The 21,929-nt window shown below is 39.8% G+C and overlaps 1 protein-coding gene and 1 long non-coding RNA gene across 13 annotated transcripts in view; one reads left to right on the top strand and one right to left on the bottom strand.

Moving 5' to 3' along the window:
- The window catches only part of LOC106981593 (uncharacterized), an 81,412-nt gene extending 62,882 nt beyond the window's left edge, over positions 1–18,530 (top strand). Inside the window, exons 4-5 of the long non-coding RNA XR_003418410.2 lie at positions 1,042–1,131; positions 10,879–18,530. This is a non-coding gene — a long non-coding RNA (uncharacterized LOC106981593). The remainder of the gene's footprint in view (positions 1–1,041; positions 1,132–10,878) is intronic.
- Positions 14,122–21,929, bottom strand: part of MBNL3 (muscleblind like splicing regulator 3) — a 111,274-nt gene continuing 103,466 nt past the window's right edge. For 9 of the 12 annotated variants that reach the window (XR_003418408.2, XM_027054265.2, XM_027054268.2 and 6 more), the window contains one exon: positions 21,288–21,428. Coding sequence is in view for 3 of the 12 variants with exons in the window: in XM_027054270.2 (XP_026910071.1) it covers positions 21,298–21,428 (131 nt within the window). In the remaining 9 variants the exon portion in view is untranslated. Of the gene's footprint in view, positions 21,429–21,929 lie in introns of all 12 variants that reach the window. The other 3 variants (XM_053201699.1, XM_027054269.2, XM_027054270.2) reach the window with 1 other exon arrangement.

Genomic DNA, 21,929 nt, shown 5'->3' on the forward strand with positions numbered 1-21,929 from the left:
CCAGAATCCCCTGGTATTCCTCAAGGGCCTATTCCTATTAAAAGGAGGGCCAATGCCTCAGATGCATCTTAAATGAAAGAAGAAGATTAGCCGTGTCTCTCTTACCCTAGGGTGATTTTTTTGTGACCTCAATGCAAAAGCCAAGGTGGAGGTCGTTTAACTGAGGGACTAGGGGCCTGGGCAGAGTCCTGTAACCTATTGCTCAAGGACAGAAACATCTAGGCTAGTGTGAAGATTCAAGAACATGAGTTCACATCTTTTCCTTTGACTACCACCCCATGAAATATGATTTAAATCAAAGCCTATTGTGCTAGAATACAGAATGCTAGTTGCCTACCGCAATATCTCTTTTTCTCTTTCTTTAGTAACCGATTCCCAATTTTTATCTGGGCACACTACCATTTGCAATAAGAGACTAGACTACATTTCCCAACCTCCCTTACTTTTAGGCATGGTCATACCTTTAAGTTCTGGTCAATGAAACATAGACAACAGTGTTTCATGGACCTTCTGAGGAGTTTCCTTAGAAAAGATGGAGGCATGTCTTTCTTCACCTTTCCTCATCTTACTGCCTGGAATCTAGATATGATAGCTGGAGTTTCGTCAGCCATCCTGGGCCATGAGGATGATGGCCATACCCTAGGAAGCGAATTGCTACAGAAAAGCCAAGCCTGGCCAAAAAACCCCAAAGGCTTTTGATTTTCAACCCCTAAGGCAATCCCTACGTCACTGAACTCACATCCACAGGAAGAGGATTTCTGAAATGGTGCAGTCTCCAGAAGGGTAAACCTCCCTAATGCCCCTTTCAGGAATAGCCAAGTGGGACAATGCACAAGGGAGATGATCTCAGAGAAGAGAATCTGAGACATGCAGCTGGGCTGACCAAGAAGGCACTCTACTGCCAAGGAGTTCTTGCTGTTTATGTACATGATACATAAGTCAATATATTGATTGGCAACCTTCATGTATTGTATCAATTTTGTTTTGTATTTCCAAATGGGAGGTTTTATTTAGTTCATCCTGTTTTCCCTCTATTATTAGACACTGACTGTTTTGGATATGGTCAAATGTACAGTTTACCTATAGATGTGAAACCATGGGGAGCTACATCAAGACCTGCTCAAGATGACTGTAAGTCACTGAAGGATCTTGGGCTTAATGTTGGGTGCACTTGGGATATATGAGTTTGGATCGTCTTTCTATTTCGAAGGCACGAGTAATGAGTACATTTTCATTTGTGTATGGTATAGTGGTGTTATATTAGTTGAAGACCTTCTGTAAATTGGGTGGACTATCAAGTTTGTATGTTACTTTTGTCTGTCCAACATACGTTCCCAACTGTTCTGCAAATGGCACTTTGAGGGACCAACTCTTTTTTGCTCTCTCTCTCACTCTCCCCCTCTCTCTCTCTTTCTTTTTCAATCTTCAACTTCTAAGCAGAGATGTCCCCTTCCCTGGTTCAAAGAATAGGTGCATGCACTCTAACTCTAACCTGACCAATTAGAATGTCCTATCCCTTGGCATCAGGAATGGGCATGTGATCTAAGCAGATATAATCATGTGCCCAAAACTAGGCCAATGAATCAACCATTAGAATGAGACTGGAACTACTGAGAACAATGCATTCTCTTCTTTTATTTTTTTCCAGCTTTATTGAGAAAGAATTGACACATAATGTGTAATTTTAAGGTGTACATTGTGATGACTTGATACATGTATATATTGTAAATTGTTCACCACAATAGGTTAGTTAACATATCCTTCACCTCACATAATTACCATTTTGTTTTTGTTGTTATGGTGAGAACATTAAAGTTCTACTCTCTTAGCAACTTTCAAGTATACAAATATTATTAACTATAGTCATCATGCTCTACATTAGAGCCTCAGAACTTATTTACCTTATAACTGACAATTTGTACCTTTTGACCAACACCTCCCCATTTCTCTCACCCCTCAGCCCTTGACAACCACCATTCTACTGTTTCTGTGAGTTCAATGTTTTTAGATTTTACATATAACTGAGATCATACAGCATTTGTCTTTCTCTGTGACTTATTTCACTTAGGATAGTGTGATCAATGTCCATCCATATTATTGCAAATGGCACATTTTCCTTCTTTCTAATGGCTGATTAACATTCCATCACACACACACACACACACCACCTTCTTTATTCATTCATCCAACAATGGGCACCAAAGTTGTTTTCATGTCCCGGATATTGTGAATAATGTATTAATGCCATATGATCTAACAATTCCACTAGTAGGTATCTACCCAAAGAAAATGAAAAAACTAATTTTAAAGATATATGCATCCCTAAATTTATTGCAGCATTATTTACAATAGCCAAAGTATGGGAGCAACCTAAGTATCCATTGATAGATAAATGCATAAAGAAGATGTGATCACATGCGCACGCACACACACACACACACACACACACACACACTTGAATATTGCCCAGCCATAAGAGGAGGAGATCTTGCCATTTGTGACAACATGGATGGACCGAGAGGGAATTATGCTAAGTGAAATAAGACTGAGAAAGACAAATACTATACAATTTCACTCATATGTGGAATCTAAAAACAAAACAAATGAATACACAAACAAAAAGCAGAATCAGATACAGAGCACAAACTGTTTGTTGTTAGAGAGAAAGGGGTGGAGGGATGAGCAAACTGGATGAATGGGAGTGGGAGATACAGGCTTCCAGTTATGGAATAAGTAAGTCACAGGAATAAAAGGTACAGCATAGGTAATATAGCCAGTGGTATTGTAATAGCACTGAATGGGGACAGATGGGAGCTACACTTGAGAGCACAGCATAAACTAGAGACTTGTCCAGTCACTATGTTGCACGCCTGAAACTAATGTAACATTGCGTGTCAACTATATTTAAAAAAATCCACAATGAGGTATCACCTCACATCAGTTAGAGTGGCTATTGTAAAAAAATAACAAAAAACAAAAACAAGAGATAACAAGTGCTGGTGGGGATGTGTAGAAAAGGGAAGCCCTTGTACACTGTTGGTGGGAATGTAAATTGGTGCAGCCACTGTGGAAGACAGTATGGAGGATCCTTAAAAAATTAGAAATAGTACTGCACTTTCTTTTAGATTGCTAATCTAGTTAGATGCAAGGGTAGACCTTCTAATAATCATGGAGGGAACTGGAGCTTAGAAAAGGAGAGTGGTGGATCCCTAACATCACAGCTTGAGCAGCAGCATACAGCTGTGCTTGAAGCCAAACCATCCCTGGATCTTTCAACTCCTTGACCTAATACTATGATGTCCTCTTAAACAATCTTTATTTCGAATTTTGTCACTCATAACCAGAAGAACTCTGACAAATAGACACCCATATCCTTATAATGTACTACTGTTATTACCATTTTACCTATTTTGTTTGTTTGTTTATTTAGTTTTGAGAGAGAGAGAGAGACAGAGACAGAGTACAAGCAGGGGAGGGGCAGAGAGAGAGGGAGGCACAGAATCTGAAACAGGCTCCAGGCTCCGAGCTGTCGGCACAGAGCCCGACGCAGGGCTCAAACTCATGAACCGCGAGATCACGACCTGAGCCGAAGTCAGACCATAAGATCATGACCTGAGCCGTTGCTATGAGCATTGAGCTTTAATGTTCTCAACATAACAACAATGACAACAAAATGGCAATTATGTAAGGTGAAGGACATGTTAACTAACCTTATTGTGGTAAACATTTAGTGATATATAAGTGCATCAAATCATCAAATTGTATACCTTAAACTTGCACATGTTATATGTCAATTATATCTCAATAAAGCTGGAAGAAAATGACCATATTAATAATCTTTAATTGTACAGTTTGGTGGCATTAAATATATTCACATTGTTTTGCAGCCATTACTACAATCCATCCCCAGAACTCTTTTCACCTTTCAAAACTGAAACTATGTCCCCATTAACAATACTTTCCCTTTCCCCTGTCCCCAGCCCCTGGAAGCCACCATCTACTTTCTGCATTTATGAATTTGACAGCTCTGGGTACCTCATATACGTAGAATCATACAGTATTTGTCCTTTTGTGAATGGCTTATCTCACTTAGCATAATGTTCTCAAAGTTCATCCATGTTGTAGCATGTGTCAGAATTTCATTCCTTTTTAAGGTTGAATAATATTCCATTGTATGGATATACCATTTTTGTCTATCCATTGATGGACACTTGGGTTGCTTCCACCTTTTTGGCTGTTGTGAATAATACTGCTATGAACACGGGTGTACAAAAATCTGTTTGAGTCCTTGCCTTCAATTGAGTCATCTGCTTTTAAAGAAACATGTAAGCTACGGGGTCCCTGGGTGGCTCAGTCGGTTGAACCTCTGACTTCGGCTCAGATCATGATCTTGTACTCCGTGAGTTTGAGCCAGCCCCACGTCGGGCTCTGTGCTGACAGCTCAGAGCCTGCAGCCTGCTTTGGAGTCTGTGTTTCCTCTCTCTGCCCCTCTGCCTCTCATGCTCTCTCTCTCTCTCTCTCAAAAATAAATAAACATTAAAAAAAATTTTGAAGAAACATGTAAACTTGGGTAGTGAGCATATTGAATAGTGTGGACATAAGACTAGAATACCTCTCTCTGAATGTTTATACTGTGTAAAACTCTCAAGGTCCTTGAATGAGCATCTGGGGGAGGAAGAGGGAAAGGTTTTAAATTATTTATCAGTCCATCAGATGGAGACTCAGAGAAAATTCAATTAAAATTGGAGAAATAAAGAAATTCCTTATACTCATTTTGTGGAGTATCTTCCTAGCTGCTATACTGATTTGACTGAATTTCTATTATTTGCCACAAAATGAGATTTAACTCTAACATATTTTCTCCTCTCTTGGTTTATAAGGTCTTTTATAATGGAATCTATATCTGAGTAATTTCTTTTTATTCTCCACAAGAGAAGTATCAAAAAAAGGTTAATTATATGAAATACCACTAGGACATCTGTGACGCTCTGGAGAACAGTATGGAGGTCCCTCAAAAAATTAAAATAAAACTACCCTATGACCCAGCAATTGCACTATTAGGTATTTACCCAGAGGATACAAAAATACAGATTCGAAGGGGTATATACACCCCAATGTTTCTAACAGCATTATCAACAATAGCCAAAGTATGGAGAAAGCCCAAATGTCATTGACTTGTGAATGAAGAAGATGTGGTATATATATGTATGTATGTATATACATATACATTCTTTTTAATGGCTGAGTAATATTCCTATATATTATATATAGGAATATATACACTCATATATGAATATACTCATATATATGAATATTACTCAGCCATTAAAAAGAATGAAATCTTGCCATTTGCAAGGATGTGGCTGGAGCTAGAATGTATTATGCTAAGCAAAATAAGTCAATCAGAGAAAGACAAATACCATATGATTTCACTCATGTGTGGAATTTAAGAAACAAAACAGATAAATATATGGGAAGGGGGGAAGAAAGGGAAGGGAGAGAAACAAACCACAAGAGACTCCTAATGACAGAGAATAAACTGAGGGTAGATGGAAAGAGGTGGGTAGGCGATGGGCTAGATAGGTGACAGGTATTAAGTGGGGCACTTGTGATGAGCACCGGGTGTTGTATGTAAGTGATGAATCAGTGAATTCTACTCCTGAAACTAATATTGCACTGGATGTTAAGTAACTAAAATGTAAGTAAAAAAAGAGATCTGTGATATATCTGAAACATAAGGTTACCAGGGAGGCCAAAAGGGCATTTCTGTGATCTGTTCATTCAACACATATTACATTTATTTATTTATTTATTCATGTTTATTTATTTTTGAGAGATAGCACAGGTGGGGGAGGGGCAGAGAGAGAGGGAGACAGGATTGGAAGCAGGCTCTGAACTGGCAGCACGAGATCATGACTTAAGCCAAAGCCAACTTAAGACACTCAACTGACTGAGCTACCCAGGTGCTCCATGATACTACATTTAAAAAAAAAATACGCTTATATATATCATAAAATTTACCATTTTAGCCATTTAAAATGCACAATTCAGAGAAGTATATTCATAATGTTGTGCAATTGTCACCATTTTTCAGCTCCAGACCTTTTTTACCATCCCAAATGGAAACTCTCTACCAACTAAACAATAACTCCCTATTCTTTCTAACCCTTGGTAACCTCTGTTGCATTTTCTGTCTGTATGTATTTACCTATTCTAAGACCTAATGTAAGTGACGTCATACATTATTTGCCCTTTTGTGTCTGGCTTATTTCACTTAGCATAATGTCCTCAAGTTTCATCCATGTTGTAGCATGCGTTTGAATTTCATTCCTTTTAAAAGCCGAATATATTCCATTACATATATATATGTGTATATATATATATATATATACACACACACACATATATGTATGTATGTATATACATCACATGGTATATATATATATATTATATATATATGTATATATACACACACTACATTTTATTCATCCATTAATCTGTTAATGGACACTTGGATTGTTTCCACATTTTGGCTATTGTAAAAATGCTTCTGTAAACATTGGTGTACATGTATCTGTTCGAGTCCCTGCTTTCAATTTTTAGGGTATGTACCCAGGTGTGGAATTGCTGATTCATATGATTCTGTTTAACTTTCTGAGGAGCTGCCAGACTGTTTTTCATAATGGCTGTGCCATTTTACATGACTACCAGCCAATGCACAAGGGTTCTAATTTCTCCATATCATCATCAACACTACTTTCCATTTTTTGAATGACACCTATCTTAGTGAGTGCGAAGTGGTAACCTATTGTAGTTTTAATTTGCATTTCCCTAATGATTGATTGTGTTGAGCATTTTTCATGTGTTTATTGGCCAATTGTATATCTTCTTTGGCGAAATATCTGTTCAAGTCCTTCCTTTGTCCGTTTTTGGATCGTCATTTATTTTTTGTCGTTGTTGAGATGTATGATAATACTTTTTCATCACTGTGTTAGGTGCTGGAAATATAGCCATGGATAAGACACAGACTCTGTCCTCAAGACACTCCCAGGCTAGTAGGAGAAGCGGACAATATTCTAATGCGGTGTGGTAAATCCAACGACAGTTTTATGCTGAAGGTATTGCGAGAGTTTCAAAGAGGGGCACACTAGTGGAGGTGGGAAGCAGACATAGAAGTTTTCCTGAGGGATATGGTGCTTTGGGACTATCCTGGTCTCAAAGGATGCTAGGCAGGCAAAAAGGGGGAGGGTGGACATTCCCGGCAGAAAGGAAACCGTGAGCAATTGCTTGCAGGCATGAAACAGCAGGTCGTGTTTCGGAAACTACAAACATCTACCTGCTGTTGAAGAAGCAAGTCCAAGGCAGGCAGTGGCGAGAGATGAGCCTGGAGAGGTAGATGGGGACTGGATTATGCCACATGTTATAGGCTATTGTAAGGTGTGTGTGGGCTTTATCCTGACATCTATGGGGAGTGACTGAAAGGTTTTAAGCAGAGGAGTTACACAGTCAAACTTGTGTTTTAGATCAGAGCTTCCCAATTGTTTTTCATAGTCCATCATAGTACACGTAGCCTGAGAAGTCTTGTCTGGCATTGTGAGCTGCTCCTGACCCATCACAGCTGTCCCAAGAGGTGAGACTGGGAAGTTGTCTTAGAGAGATCATTGTGACAGTCGTGTGAAGAACACACTGGGGGAAAATGACACTGGAGGCGGGCTGTCAAGTTCAACTAACCAGGTATGGTGGGGATAGAGAAAACAACTCAGAGATAGAATTGATAGGACTTGATAGACTGGGTATGGAGGCAGGGAGTCAAAGGTGATTCCCAGGATTCTTGCTTGGACAACTGGGTGGAGAAGCCGCATGTTTGAGAGAGATTATGAGTTTAGGGATGAGAGTAAAGGTTTACTTTGAAACGAGTGGCTGCGGATGCCCAATAGGCCATTAAGTCCTTGTTGGCTCTATTGGCCATGGAGAAGTGAACTCTATAGACCCAGGAGCTAGTTCAGTGTGGAAATTCTTGTTTAAAATAGTTTAATGTTTTATTATTTATTTTTGAGAGTGAGAGAGACAGAGCACGAGCGGGGGAGGGGCAGAGAGAGAGGGGGACACAGAATCTGAAGCAGGCTCCAGGCTCCGAGCCATCAGCACAGAGCCCGACATGGGGCTCGAACTCACAAACCACGAGATGATGACCTGAGCCGAAGTCGGACACTTAACCAACTGAGCCGCCCAGGCACCCCTCCGTGTGGAAATTCTTATAGCTTTGAAAGGAACCATGGAGGTGACTGTACTATAGACCCACCTCCTTTGAAAACTTTCCCAGCCCACAGCCTCAAGGAGGCAACCTTTCATATGTACCATGAGACTCCAGCCTTTTGGACACAACTGAATGTTATAGGGATGAACATTTGACTCACCAATCAAATTCTCTCATGAGAATCAGGCACTGGGGCCCAGTGACTGAGTCAATTGTTTGTGGGGAATCAAGCCTGAAGGTCAAGTAGATCATTCCTTTTTTTTTTTTTTAAGTGTATTTACTTATTTTGAAAGACAGAGAGAGAAAACACACATGGGCACAAATGGGGGAGGGGCAGAGAGAGGGGGGGAGAGAGAGAGAATTCCAAGCAGGCTCCACATTCTCAGTGCAGAGCCCTATGTGGGGCTTGAACTCACATACCATGAGATCGTGATCTGAACTGAAATCAAGAGACACTTAACTGATTGAGCCACCTGGGTGCCTCTCAAGTAGATCATTCCTAAACTGTGCCCCCAGATTATCAGAATTGCTTGGGAACTTGTTAGAAATGCAAATTCTCATACCTCATCCCATATCTACTGAATCAGAGGCTCTTGAGTGGGTCCCAGCAATCTATGTTTTACAAGCCTTCCAGGTGCTTCTGGTGCAGGTTATCATTGATACGGATTCAGGATAAGACTACCATTCTGGGAGTAGCCCTGATCAACCACAGGAGTGTGATAAGTAGGCATAGAAACCTGGTTTGCAGAGAAGTAGGAGACTGGAGGAGAGAGAGAGAGAGAGAGAGAATGGAAAAGAAGACAGAGGCACAGACATACACACAGAAAGAGGAGAAACAAGCTCCCTGATAACTTTCCAGTTACGTGAGGCCCAGTTGTTCTTCCTGCGATCGGAATTTGTGAAATTTCCCTATATCCTTGCATAAATCTTTTATTTGAATGAAGCTTTATTTTTTATAATAAAAGTGCTCTGATGCCCTAGTTATTTCTCCAAAAATCTATTACGCATTTACTGTGTGGCTACTGTTCAAGGCATCATGCGGGATACGAACCTGGTTGTTGCCTTTGCGAAGCCCCGTTTAACAGAGGAGGAATATAGACAATACCAGAAGGGTACAGGGGGGTAGCTACTGAAGTTTGAGATTATTTGATAAGCACTGAATAAATATTAGCTGCATCTCAGTGGTATCTGGTAAGGCCAAGGAAGACCTCAAGAGACTTGATAGTTGATATATACCTTGAATAATGAGTTTTCAAAGAAAAGGAGGAAGAAGATGGGAAGGTGTTTCAAGTGGAGAGAAAAAGAGCACAAAGGTATGGGAAGCCATGGTATGTATCTGGGAAACATGAGTGGTGTAAGGGCAAATACAAATTAAAAATAAGAGGCTTGGGGGTTCCCTGGGTGGCTCTGTTGGTTAAGTGTCTGATTCTTAATTTCAGCTCAGGTCATGATCTCATGGTTCGTGAGTTCGAACCCCAAATTGGGTTTTGCACTGACAGCGCAGAGCCTGCTTCAGATCTCTCTCTCTCACTCTCTCTATCCACCCCCCCCCCCAACTCATGCTGTCTCTCTCTTTCTCAAACTAAATAAACTTTTAAAAAGAAGAGGCTTAATTTTCCTTGTTGGAAATAAGGGAAGAGACTTCTCCCTCATCTCTCTCTTTTCTTACAAAATTTCTTTCTGTGTCCTTTTCAAGTGTATGTAAATCTTGGTAATGGCTAAATAAGCCTTAAAGTAGCCTCACAATCTCCCATGCTTCCTCAAGGACCTGGGAGTCACCTCTTTGAAATGCAAACATCAAGGGCAGTCAAGCCCCAGATCTCCATTCCTGGAGGGAGGTCACAGCCTAACTTCTGGGGACCTGCCTCCAATTTGCAAAACTATCTCTTTGAGGTAAAGATAGGAAAAGTTTGTTTCTCCTATGGATAAAGTCAACTGGGGAGGTGGTCTCCCCAGTTACACTATAAAGTTAAGGCGAACTATGAGTGACAAAAGGCGCTGTGAGTCCTCTTACTTGAGGACTAGTTACCATTTATCTTGAAAACATGTCTGTAATGGGTTGTATCTGCTTGGCTAGATAAGGGGGTGATTCCTTTCTGGCTTTGCAGTTTCTTAGTGGATTGCCTAGGGTGTGCATCCCATTTTGGTTCAATGTTCATTCTGTTTTCTTTCACTACTGCCTTTGTGGAGAGGATTTTTGGGTTGGAAGATCTCATTTTTAATTATATTTCCCCAAGAGTGGTTTGGTTCGTCTGGAGTTGTACTGTTACAGAAAGCAAGGGGAAAGAGGAAGCTTGAGAGCAAGCCCAAGGCCCAAGATTGCTGTGTTGGAGTGTAGGCTTTATCCCCTAAGGCAGTGAAGAAGTCTGGAAGATTTTAAATCAGGGAAGCGAAATAATGAATTTTCGATCTTAGAAAAATGATCCCAGTAGGAATGTGGAGAGCAGATTGGGAGGGAGATGGGTCAAGTGGTATAGCACTAACTGTGGACAGGATAATAATCTTAGAATACTATTTAAGGGTTTTCTTGCTCTGTTATTACTCAAACGTTATTCTTGGATTGACCTTTCCCTAAGCCCCCTAACAGTATCTGGACCTGTGTATCTTTATTTTTACCACAGGGACATTTCTCCAGGATGTGGAGACTAGAGGACGACAGTAGTGGTTGTGGCTGCATGTCTGACACTCCTGCGCCACTTTTCCTGAACGGTTTGAGTGCCCCTCCCCTCTGGCCCCACAATCTCATCCCAGTGACTCCTGAGGTCCGAAGCATCTTCAGGATCTACAGCATCTCTGACGATGTCCATCAGGAGAAAGGAGTTGCTTATTATAGAGGTCTCTACCATTGGCCGGTGCTCAGTTTGTGGTCAACACTTGCTTGATATTCAGCGAGGCCCTGAACAGCCACTGAGCTGAGGTGTTACTGTTAACAGAGGTGCCTCGTTTTCTTAGTAGCCCCTACCTGGACCCCTAAATTGTGACCGTTGAGTGCCTGGATTCAGGTGAGCTCAGGTGTTTCCTTGTATAACCCATAAACGGGTTTCTTTAACATGAGACTTTGTAAATAGAAATTGAGAAGAACCCAAACACTTTGAACTACACACGTTTATTAAATAGTTTAACAAAGGCACATCAATAACCACTTACTACATATATGTGTGTGTGTGTGTGTGTGTGTGTGTGTATAAAATTAACACAGATATGTTTCTTTCTTAACTGCCAATTTCCCCAAGAAAGAATTGTTCAACTCTTCAGGTCATGAAGGCTAAAGGCAAAGTCTCAGTCCCGATCTTAATCTTCCCCCCGCTCTTCTTGAGACCTACATTGATCCTCAATGAGTTAGTTGACCATCATCTTCTGTGGCTGTAATACTCTTAGAAGCATGCTGACGGCAGAGACTCCTCAGATCCCTTCTGCATTCTCTCAAGTCCTGTCGGTAATCAACAGGCTGTCTGCGTTAACAGGTGCTGTTGCCACTGCTTGTCGCTGTTCAACCACTGACATTCTGTGATCTTTCACCGATTTCTCTCTTTGTACTTGTACATCCATGCAATGCACTGAATCATTCATGGGGGAAAACCTCCCTCGTTCGCATCAGGAAAATGTATGGTTTTTCCTGCGTCTCTTCTGCTTTGCCCCAGATGCCCTGCCTGCCTCTGCGCTGACCACAAGTTTCTTCTTACACAGATTGCCTCTTATTCTGATTTCCACTTTGCAAGGCTACGCTTTTGCTTCAGGCTTCTGTTTCTAAAGACAGGAACCGGACCTCCTGTTCCTGTCACAAACCTCACCATTCCATCCAGGTGGCTGGCCTTTCTATCATTACCACTCTTGGCTTTTGTTCCCCCACATATCCATGGTCTTCCTGCCTAAGGGAGAAGTGTAAATCCAGGCACTGAAAGGAAAATCTGGGAGGGCTCGGTTAGATGAGCATTTCTAGGACAAGAAAGACTAAAGAAAAAAAAAATCTCAGTATGTGCGTCCATCTGTTGAATATTAGCAAGTATAGGCATTAGGCGATTACAGAAATGTGATCACACGTCAGGCTTATCGCAGGTCATGCTCTTTACTACAGATGCTGACCACGTGAGTGGATTCTGGCCGATGGAACTGTGCAATGTTTACTATCTTGTCACTATTTTGGGCTCATTATTATAGCAGAACTTTCCTGACAATAACCGAATTACAAGAGCCTTCTTTTTTGGCCTTCTTGAGGTCGTAAATGATGGTACCACTTGTCCATAGGAATTTGATCGCTGCCCAAATGCTGTTTGTTTCAGTAAAAACATATATCCCTGTCTAGGCAAGTGGCTGTCTGCTATTTGACCACTGGAGAGTCATGCCTTTTTATTTTTTAAGTAAACTCTACACCCAACGTGGGCCTCAAACTTACGACTTGAGGTCAAGAATCGCATGGCTCTACTGACTGAGCCAGCCAGATGCCTGGAGTCATGCCTTTTAAAATACAAACACTCCCAGGGGGCAGCACACAGACACTGCCAGTCTAAAACCATAGCCTGAGTGGTCTCTTAGATCTCAGCTCGGAGCCGCTCTCCATAGACTGAGGTGCCCAGCAGGGAAGTTCCGAAGGAAAAAAGCCCAGATTTGTCCGGGTTAGCAGGCCCAAGTTGCTACCTGGGGCTTCCAGGGAGCCAGAAGCCACCAGAGAGACTCTTAGAAGAAAGCTGAACAAAGAGGTTGAAAAGCATCACGCTAACCTTTACATCCATATCCGGTTTTGCCTGTGGGTCAACTTCCCTCTGGCCAAGAGAAACTCCATTTTGATTGTGGTTGGGGATGCCTGCCCTGAATGCTTATCTATCATTCAGCAGCTTCGAAGAGGAAAACATAAACTGGATTCTGAAGGGGTCAAAGACCTTTTGTAAATGTCCAAGTGAACTGGTATTCATACTGGGATTACCACAGACTCACAGAAACATGTACCACACGCCCATGGGCTCAAAGTCGGCTTACCGAGAAGTGCCATAGTGGGAGGCACACGCAGCAGAAAGAGTAAAGCAGGGCACAAGGGACGAGGGAGCTCTTAGCTCTGTATGATTCGGCCGACACTGGATTTCCTCCCTGGCTCTTTGCACAGTTACAGACATGTGAAGAATACTTTAATCTGTCACAGCCTCTCATCTCAGCCAAAGCCTCTTCACCTGAGTTTTCTACCAGCCTGACTACCAAACAGTGGCCAATCCAGAGAAATTCCCAACTAGCGTTTTTTAAGTACTTAGAAATCTGTCAGAATAAAATATTATCAAGTTACATTTTGCTTTCTTAAAGAAGAAAAGTCATTATCTGTTCATTCCAGTGCCATTTGTTGGAGAAAACCAATTTTAAGTGAGAGAAAACATTTTGATGGAAAAATTCATGCATCTCATTGTTATGAAACCATTGATGCCCATCTTGAAAAAAATGAAATGAACAACACTGGTTTCCTATGTTCCACTGAAGATGCAAGATAGAAATGAATAACCAGAAAATACAAACTTCTAATAACGTATCTTATAAAATGCCTCAGGATTTCTGAAGCACAATAGAAGCCAGTAAGCATTATCTCAAAATGTTTAGTTTTCTTTTACTAAAATACAAATGTGCCTTTCCGGTGTTAGTAACTTCACTATCAAAGAAATAATATGTCTAATACAATGAATGTATTATCTATATAATTCATAATACTGAAGGCATATCTGGAAATAAATTTCTTCTATGCATGAAATAGATCTTTGAACCAAATCATAAATTTAAATTTTGTATTAGAATTACCAAATATTAGGGTTGATATACTAGAACAGGAGTCGCTTTTAAGTAAACTCCTAATGTGTGAATATGGATTCATAAAAAAAAGACATAACCAAGACATTTACACATTTTATTAAAAGAACCAAAAATAAACAATGCAGAAGTAGCATACTAAAATGACTGCATAATGCACACTTCTAAACACAAACAAGCAGTAGAGCACTATAATTTGGGGGGGAAAACAGAAAAAAAGTCAAAGCATCTAACCTATTGATAGCAGTTGAGGGAATGAACTATTGCATTTTGGAGGCAAAATATGATGCGAACAGTTTACATTTCTGAACTATTGTGGTCATTATTTAAATTGTTAATTGTTGCACGTGGCTAATAATTTTCTTCTCCACGGGTATCTCAAAATGGGCATTCTTCTGCCCCAAATGTGTGCTTCCATTTTCTACATCATACTGGAACGTTGTTATACAAACATTACAGAAAGCTCTTTTAAAAAGAGTACATTTAGGAAAATCTTTACATTTAAAAGATTGTAACTTGGGGCCGTGATAACAAATGGCTCATTTGCAAATAATCAAGCACTAACAGTAATAATAAAAGGAAATTTATTTTGAAAAGGGCAACCCCAGAACCCAAGGGTATGATGGCCAGATCATTCTCTCAACTGCTAGACACAAAAGACACAGCAACAGAATAATTTGGTTTCCATCATGAACAAATAGCATCTGTATAGACATAAAGCTTTGCAACCATGCAGTTCTATGACAGATAAATCTTTAGGTTGTGTGTTTGGGGGAAAAGAGCATGGCTTAAAGTTGGGTTACTTTTAGGTCTTGTTACAGAGGTATTTTTTTTTTAAATTAAAGTAATACAATGTAGAAGGTGTACAATGTAGAAGGTGAGAATTTTTGCAATACTTTCAAATAGTTGTGGCTTATTTTATAGTGATATATTTTTTCCTTTCGGGTATGCTATAATTGAGGATGGGTTCTATTTAAAGATCAAATTTCCTGGAATAATCCTGCTTTGGAGTAGTAATGGATGGTTCTTTCCAGGCCCAGTGGAGGCTCTGGAAACTGTATGAACTAGTCAAACTGAACCCTTTCCCGGGTTTAATTACAAAGGTCGTCCCTTTTTGGCCTGGAGTCATTCACATTTTTTTATACTTCATTCTCTAATTTGACTTACTGAGATAGAGCCACTGTGTCTGAGCTCCAAAGAGCGTGACCCAACGGCTGTCAGTGTGCACAACATGCCATCAATTAATCGGTTATCTTTTGTGATGCTTCTAGGTTCATTCTTACTGTTTTATAGATGATTCCTCACTTAAAATCTTACATGTCTATTGACCTCATGACAATGTATTCTCGTGGCGTACAGATGCACAAGGAAGTGTCAACACAAGAACACAGGGTAAGTTGGGAAAGTATGTTGGCGATGAGGTTGGAGTTGGGAGTCCCTAACTACAGACGGCATGAATGCTTACATTTTATACCAGTGGAAATGCTGGTCAGACGGTCGGGCTGTTAGTTGTACAGCTGACTCTAAATGATTAAGGGCTGAAGGGAGAAAAAGAGAAATTGCCAACCAACTGGCCCTGAGCTATTGGACAACCGTTAAGGCTTGGTTGCTTGCTGGCTTTGGCGTATCTTCCTGTCTCTGTAAATGAGGACCATCAACATGGGTAAGTGATACTAATACCAACTCCCTTAATCCCAGGGTGGGTAACTTCTCCAAGGCGAGGGTGACACACCCCAAGACGTGAAAGACTCCAAGTACCAATGGTCATCCATCTAACCCCATTGCCTGGAGACGACAAAAAGTGAAATGGTGACTGGTACGTGATAGGGGAGCTCCAATTGTCAGGGGCGGTCTGGTTAAAACATTCTTTTCCAGCTCCATATGTAAGATTGGGACTGGTTCTCTTCTGTTAGGTCAAACAGTGGGAGGCTGTAGCAGCACAGTGAAGCACTTTCTAATCTGGTAAAGGGAAGTCAGAAAACAGCTTCCACTGAACAGCTGTGCCAGGGGTATTTTGTTGTTGTTGATAGAGGGAATGAAATGCCCCAAGCTGGCCACACTTGATTGTTAAATTAAGTCTTTCAATGGTTGCCGATTTGGTTTTAGGATAAGGATTTTAAAGGGGGAAATAGTGGTGAATGTTAACAATTTGATTGTCACTGAAATGGGTATTAATTGATGTAACTGATACCTCTCAATATGGAGTTTCCTATCAAAGATGACATCTCTGTTGATCAGAATGGAACTCTCCATCTTGTAACTTACAGGGTGTTTTACTGCTTGCAACCATTGAAAAAAGAAAACCTTTGCCAGAACCGTGCCTGGTGCGTGTGTGTGTGTGTGTGTGTGTGTGTGCGTGCGTGTTTACAATGGAGAGTAAATTTAAAAAGCAAACAATCTGTGCTACTGGTCCTGCTTGGTAAAAGAAGAAGTACTGTCACTTTCAGTCAGTGCTATTAGCTGAAGTTGACCTGTTACCCGTTACCAGTCTTTTCTTTTGGTGACCTACCTGTAGCAAACCAGAAAGCTTCCGCAACAGCAAAGCAACATCAGGCTTTAGTTACGTCTTCTTAAGCAAAATCCCCCTCTTCCTCAAGGCCTTAGAAATACCTCTATCTTACTAACTTTTCCACTATTATCACAGATTTCTTATATTAAAAAAACAAAAACTCCAAGCATAGTGTTCATGGACTATGTACATAAGTGCAAAAAAGGTGTTTCTCACACAGTCGCACCCTAACTGAGACCATCAGTTGGCTGCAGCATATGCCTCTCAAACACTGTTAAGGGGTCATTCCACAGTATCTTTATGCGTGGTTTTACAAATCGGAATTGATTTCAAAATAGGCTTTCATCATTCTTCAATCCTCACTTGGATATATTTGTGTGAGTACACAATTCCAGAAAAGAGAATTTTTGCTGTGACAGCTACGCCTCCTGCACGGGGTAATTTGGAAAACACAATGTCATGAGAAAAGGTCAGGTAACAGATTATAAATGCAATAATTGTGTTTTGGAGTCTAAACACTGTGGAATAACCCTATCCACACAACAAATTCTATAAGCTATAAAGCTGACTCTAGAATCCATGTGTTGTAAACTTTTTGATCCAAAAGTCACACAAGGACACACATTCAGCGTTTGCGTGGCAATTTGGGCTTCAAGGAAAATTCCACTAGATCTGTTCTCTGAGTTTTGAGCTGTACCTTCTACAGGCTCATACTGTCAAAAACCATGTATAGTTTACAAGTAAAATTATTATCAAAAAAATGTGTCTAAAGGTAGCCATGTTGTAGTTTTGTTGCTCAAGCAACGACTAAATATAATTAGTTAAAAATTATTATTTGTATATAAAGTTAAGTTTGTTCTTAAACTGTGAGCTGTAAAGAATAACTATGGACTATAATCTCTATGTTGTCATGCTTCAGTATCAGTGTCAAACCTATCTAGGTGGGTTGAATACATGTAGTAAAATCCAACTTTCTCTAACTCTCCTTCAAAATTAAGTTCATGAGTTACTTAGATACAAAAAACGTAGTAAAATGAAAACCTTAAAAACTAAAAAAGAAAAATGAAAACATGGCACCAATCGGTGACTTGGTGCTCAGAACCCAGATCTTGTAATTAAATCGACAGTTTGATGATGCAATCAACTAAGTTTGCAAAAAAAGTTGTGACACTCTTTTCGATACTATTCATTCCGGTGCCTTTGACAGGCACTGACTGGTACAATGAAAAATCAGGCCACTATCTTCCTATATCTATTCAACAGAATTGGGGAATCAGATTTCCCTACTTCTATTTCAATGTGTGTAGAAATGGAGAAGAGACAAAAAGAGGACAACACTTAACGGCAAGATCAAAGTGCTTTCACATGTTCAAAAAACGGATGGCGAAGGTGGATGGAGGAGGGAGAAGATGGCTTTTCACATGACAACGAACTACAAATTAGACTCTAGTCTAGACAAGTGAGATGAAACGCAACAGCTGGTTAGAGAATCATGCTCCAATTGTCAAAGTAAATACTGTATTTAAGTAGCAATTTTATGAATCCATTTGGTTTTAATTTAATCTTTATCCCTCTTTAAAATATACTTATGGTCACATAGTGCCTTTTGAAAAAAAAATTTTGGATACTACTAAAACCCTCTTAACAGATAACTTCTAGATGATTTTCTCTGTATACCTGACCTGTTTTATCCAAGTTTCAGTACTCTGGCCTAATTTTGCAAAAGGCTGAGTGAGAGAAGTGGACAAAGACAATAATTTTGGATAAATAAGAATAGAAGCCCTTGTCATATACAAAGCTTATAAAATGTTAACTAAGAATCACAAGTGGTTGGAATTTAATATATACAATTCATCCAGTAAATTGTTGTTTAGAGTCACTGATTAGTCTTGTGACTTGGCTTTTGAACTGCGAATTTATAGTCTAATGACTTTCCTTTCTTCTTTTCTTGAATAAACATAATTTGAATAAGACATTGCACAACTAGTTTAAAGAGTGCTATCTTAAAATTGCCTTTTGTCAAAGTTCTTTCACATCTGATCAAAACTTTAGTGCTTTGAGTTTTCTTTCTTTAAATTCATTTACAAAGCAACTTGTAAAATGCCAGCCATTATCAAATATTATGGCACCAAATCTACAACTACCCTGAATATCCTTCACGGACCCTCTTACTAAAAAATAAGTCACTACTGATGTCTTCCAGTGCTCACAGCATCAGAAACACTGCTGTTCTCTAGGTTTCTTGTCTATGTGCATCTTCGCCAGGAGTTTCAAAGGTGAAATGAGACAGCATGCTTTCGCGAAACGTCGAATGACACAAAAAGAGTTCGTTCTGCACTGAAAACATCTCTAACCCCTTTAAGGAATACAACCAGTCTGGCTCAGGTGTATCCTTCCCCGATTTGTGGGATTAGCTCTGCCCTTCCGGAAAGGGACTGGCACAGTTACACAAAACTCAGCTCTACACACAAGTCATTTCACAAAGGCGTACACTACTTTCTTCTCTAAGAATGTTAAGATTTCAGGAAACAGAAATTAAGTGGTTCAAGGAATCAACAGGTAAAAGTCAGGACACCTCTTATTCTGTAACCCCAGGCAATACTGTTAACAGATGACAATATCTTGAAATTACTGATGATCAGGATCTGGGATTGCGAATTAAGAACAACAGGCTATCACATACGAAACAGCTATTTTTTGCTCTTTTGTATCCTGAGCTATATTGATCTGCTTCGGGATGGGGTCTCAAATGTTCCGAAGCACAAACAATGTGAAACAGAGGAACAACAGAAAGGAGAGTTGTTCAGGGTCTTACTGTCACCAATCAGGTAGGTAGGTGGCCTTGAGCAGATCACATGCCCTAGGCCTCGGTTTCATCGATTGTGAGAAGGGTTTGCCAACTCCATCGTTCTGTGGTTCAAATGCTGCTAGCCAGCTTAAGGTATCCTAAGTGGGAATTTTCTCTTTGCCTATCATTTTCATGCAGGAAAATAAACGTGGTTTACATGTTAAATTTGATGATTGCATGCTTTCTAGTGAAAGAATAAATATTTAGTAGCAAATATTATATCCTACGGTTCCAGCACAGTGTAAGAATAGTAACTTTAATCGCTGAGTACCTGGAGGAGCTACATCACATGCCATAGGAATCACTATTTTACTTGGTTATGAATTATTTCATAAGTATTAGTAATGTGAATTCAGCTCAGCTCTATGGGGTATAGCTGGTCTGTTTCATCCAAAGGGTGCTAAAAACCTCTCTATTATAATTTTCAAATACATATAAAAACAAACAGACCTAAATAAAGAAACAAACAAATGGCTGGGTTATGATAGGAGAGACTCTTGTCAATCAAGTCTGGGAAGGGCAGCACTTGGCATAGGCACCTGCTCCTTCACTGAAGGGGTCAGCAGAAGTGGAAATTCAGTCGAATGGAAGCTAAAGACAATCGTGGACAGCCCTCCTATAAGTTTTAAGTAAATCAGAGAATAATTTAAAATGCCCTCCTACCCCGCCTCGCCACCCCGCCATTTCTCCAAACCCATACTCGGGCTCCAACTGTGATCAGTTGGAAGACTGTCCATCTGGGGGACAAGGGCCTCCCTTCGAATCAAATCTCCTTCACCCTGACTTTTGCAAGATTGGAGCTTACTTATTATTCAAAGACAAGTCTAAAGAGCATGAGCCATTTGTATTCAGAGAATGGCACTTGTGTAAAAGGTTACGTTGCAATGGTTTTTTTACACACTTTCCTCCAAAATGTAAAAACCATCTCTACCCCTCCATCTCTCTGTTTAATTTATAACCTACAATTAGCATACCTTTAAGCCTCCAAGTAACAATTTTCAGCTGAATTTGACAAATGGCTCAGCTTTAGATGCTCAACCTAGGAGATAGGATCCTTGAACCACAAAAAATGAAACGGACACCTTACATAATTCTTTTAGGATAAATGCAGAGAAATTCCCTTACAGGTAAATTGTAATTTTGCAAGCTTCTTAAGGAGTGAGATTAGAGGTTCATATTTCAAGAAGTTTCCTGGGTTTTTTTGCAGGTAATTATTTCTCTCTCACAAAAAATACCTACTCACGTGATTGTATTATGCAAGGTCAGATCTGCAGGTACAAATTACACACATGCATGCTTATGAACAGGCTTTGTGCACACTCAAAAGTGAGGCCTTTTAAAAGTCTGCCCCAAGAAACCTACAGACATGTTCTAAAGAGAGAGAAAGCATATTAATATTAATCTGTAATGGTTTTAAACACAGATATTTCTGCGTCCCATTAGTAATATTTTAGTTGAAATCAAACACCACACATCTAGAGGAAAACACTATAGTATGTAAAAACCTAACACACCACACCACAATACAATACAATACAATACAATACAATACAATACAATACAATAGTGGGAAAAACGGTATTGGATACATTTGCTACATTCTAAATCAACCCAATAGACTATTGTGTAAACAAAACAGTAAGGTAACACTTCAAAACAGATGAACATTTATCCACCAAGAATGCACAGTAAGCCAACAGTCCACTGTAGAGATTCACTCAGCATATTTGTTATTGGAAAATCACAAAGAATAATGCAACAAATGACAAAATGTTACGGTCATGTTCTACCTAATAATTCAGATAAGATAAATGGTAGTTTTCTATTTATGTTTTAACATCTGCAATGATTGGTTAATGTTGTATTTTTGTTTGACTTTGTTGGTTGGTAAGTGGGTTTTGTTTAATATATTGACTGTAGCACACTTATTCTTGTGTTGGTAGAAGACCTATGAGAATATATATAGAAAGGCCATATGGAGGTTCTCACGGAGAGATCCTGATACTCCATAGCTCTGTTGTTCAGAATTTCGACTGAAATGGAAGAAGAAAGAAAGAGTGAGAAACATTAAGGGGTTATTGAAGCAGGAGTCGGGATACTTGTCTCTTGTGCCAGTTCTGTACGTGAACTGCCAATATATTACCCACCCTGAGTTTCATGTTCTACATCTGTGGAAATGGGGCTGTCAGAAATGGTCGCCAAGAGTCATATACCATGACAGTTTATGGTTGTCACTGAGCGCTAATGTACAGAATTGCCCGAAGTTAAGGCATTATCCGCACAACGCTTAAACGTTTTGATGAACATCCACCCGTCTCTCTACTTTCTTCAACAAGCAAATATTAACCACACTTTAAACTTTTTAATCTGAACGTTTTGGAGCCATGTGGAAATAGCCAAGGTGTGAAATCGAGGTATATAGTATTTTACAAAATTACAGTTTTGAACTTTGGGGAAATTTTCAACATCTGTTACACATTGAAGTGATTACGGTCTGCCAAATACCTCTACGTTTTCTAATGGAATCTGGCAGA

Source organism: Acinonyx jubatus, chromosome X (assembly GCF_027475565.1).
Source record: "Acinonyx jubatus isolate Ajub_Pintada_27869175 chromosome X, VMU_Ajub_asm_v1.0, whole genome shotgun sequence".
Taxonomy (NCBI): domain Eukaryota; kingdom Metazoa; phylum Chordata; class Mammalia; order Carnivora; family Felidae; genus Acinonyx; species Acinonyx jubatus.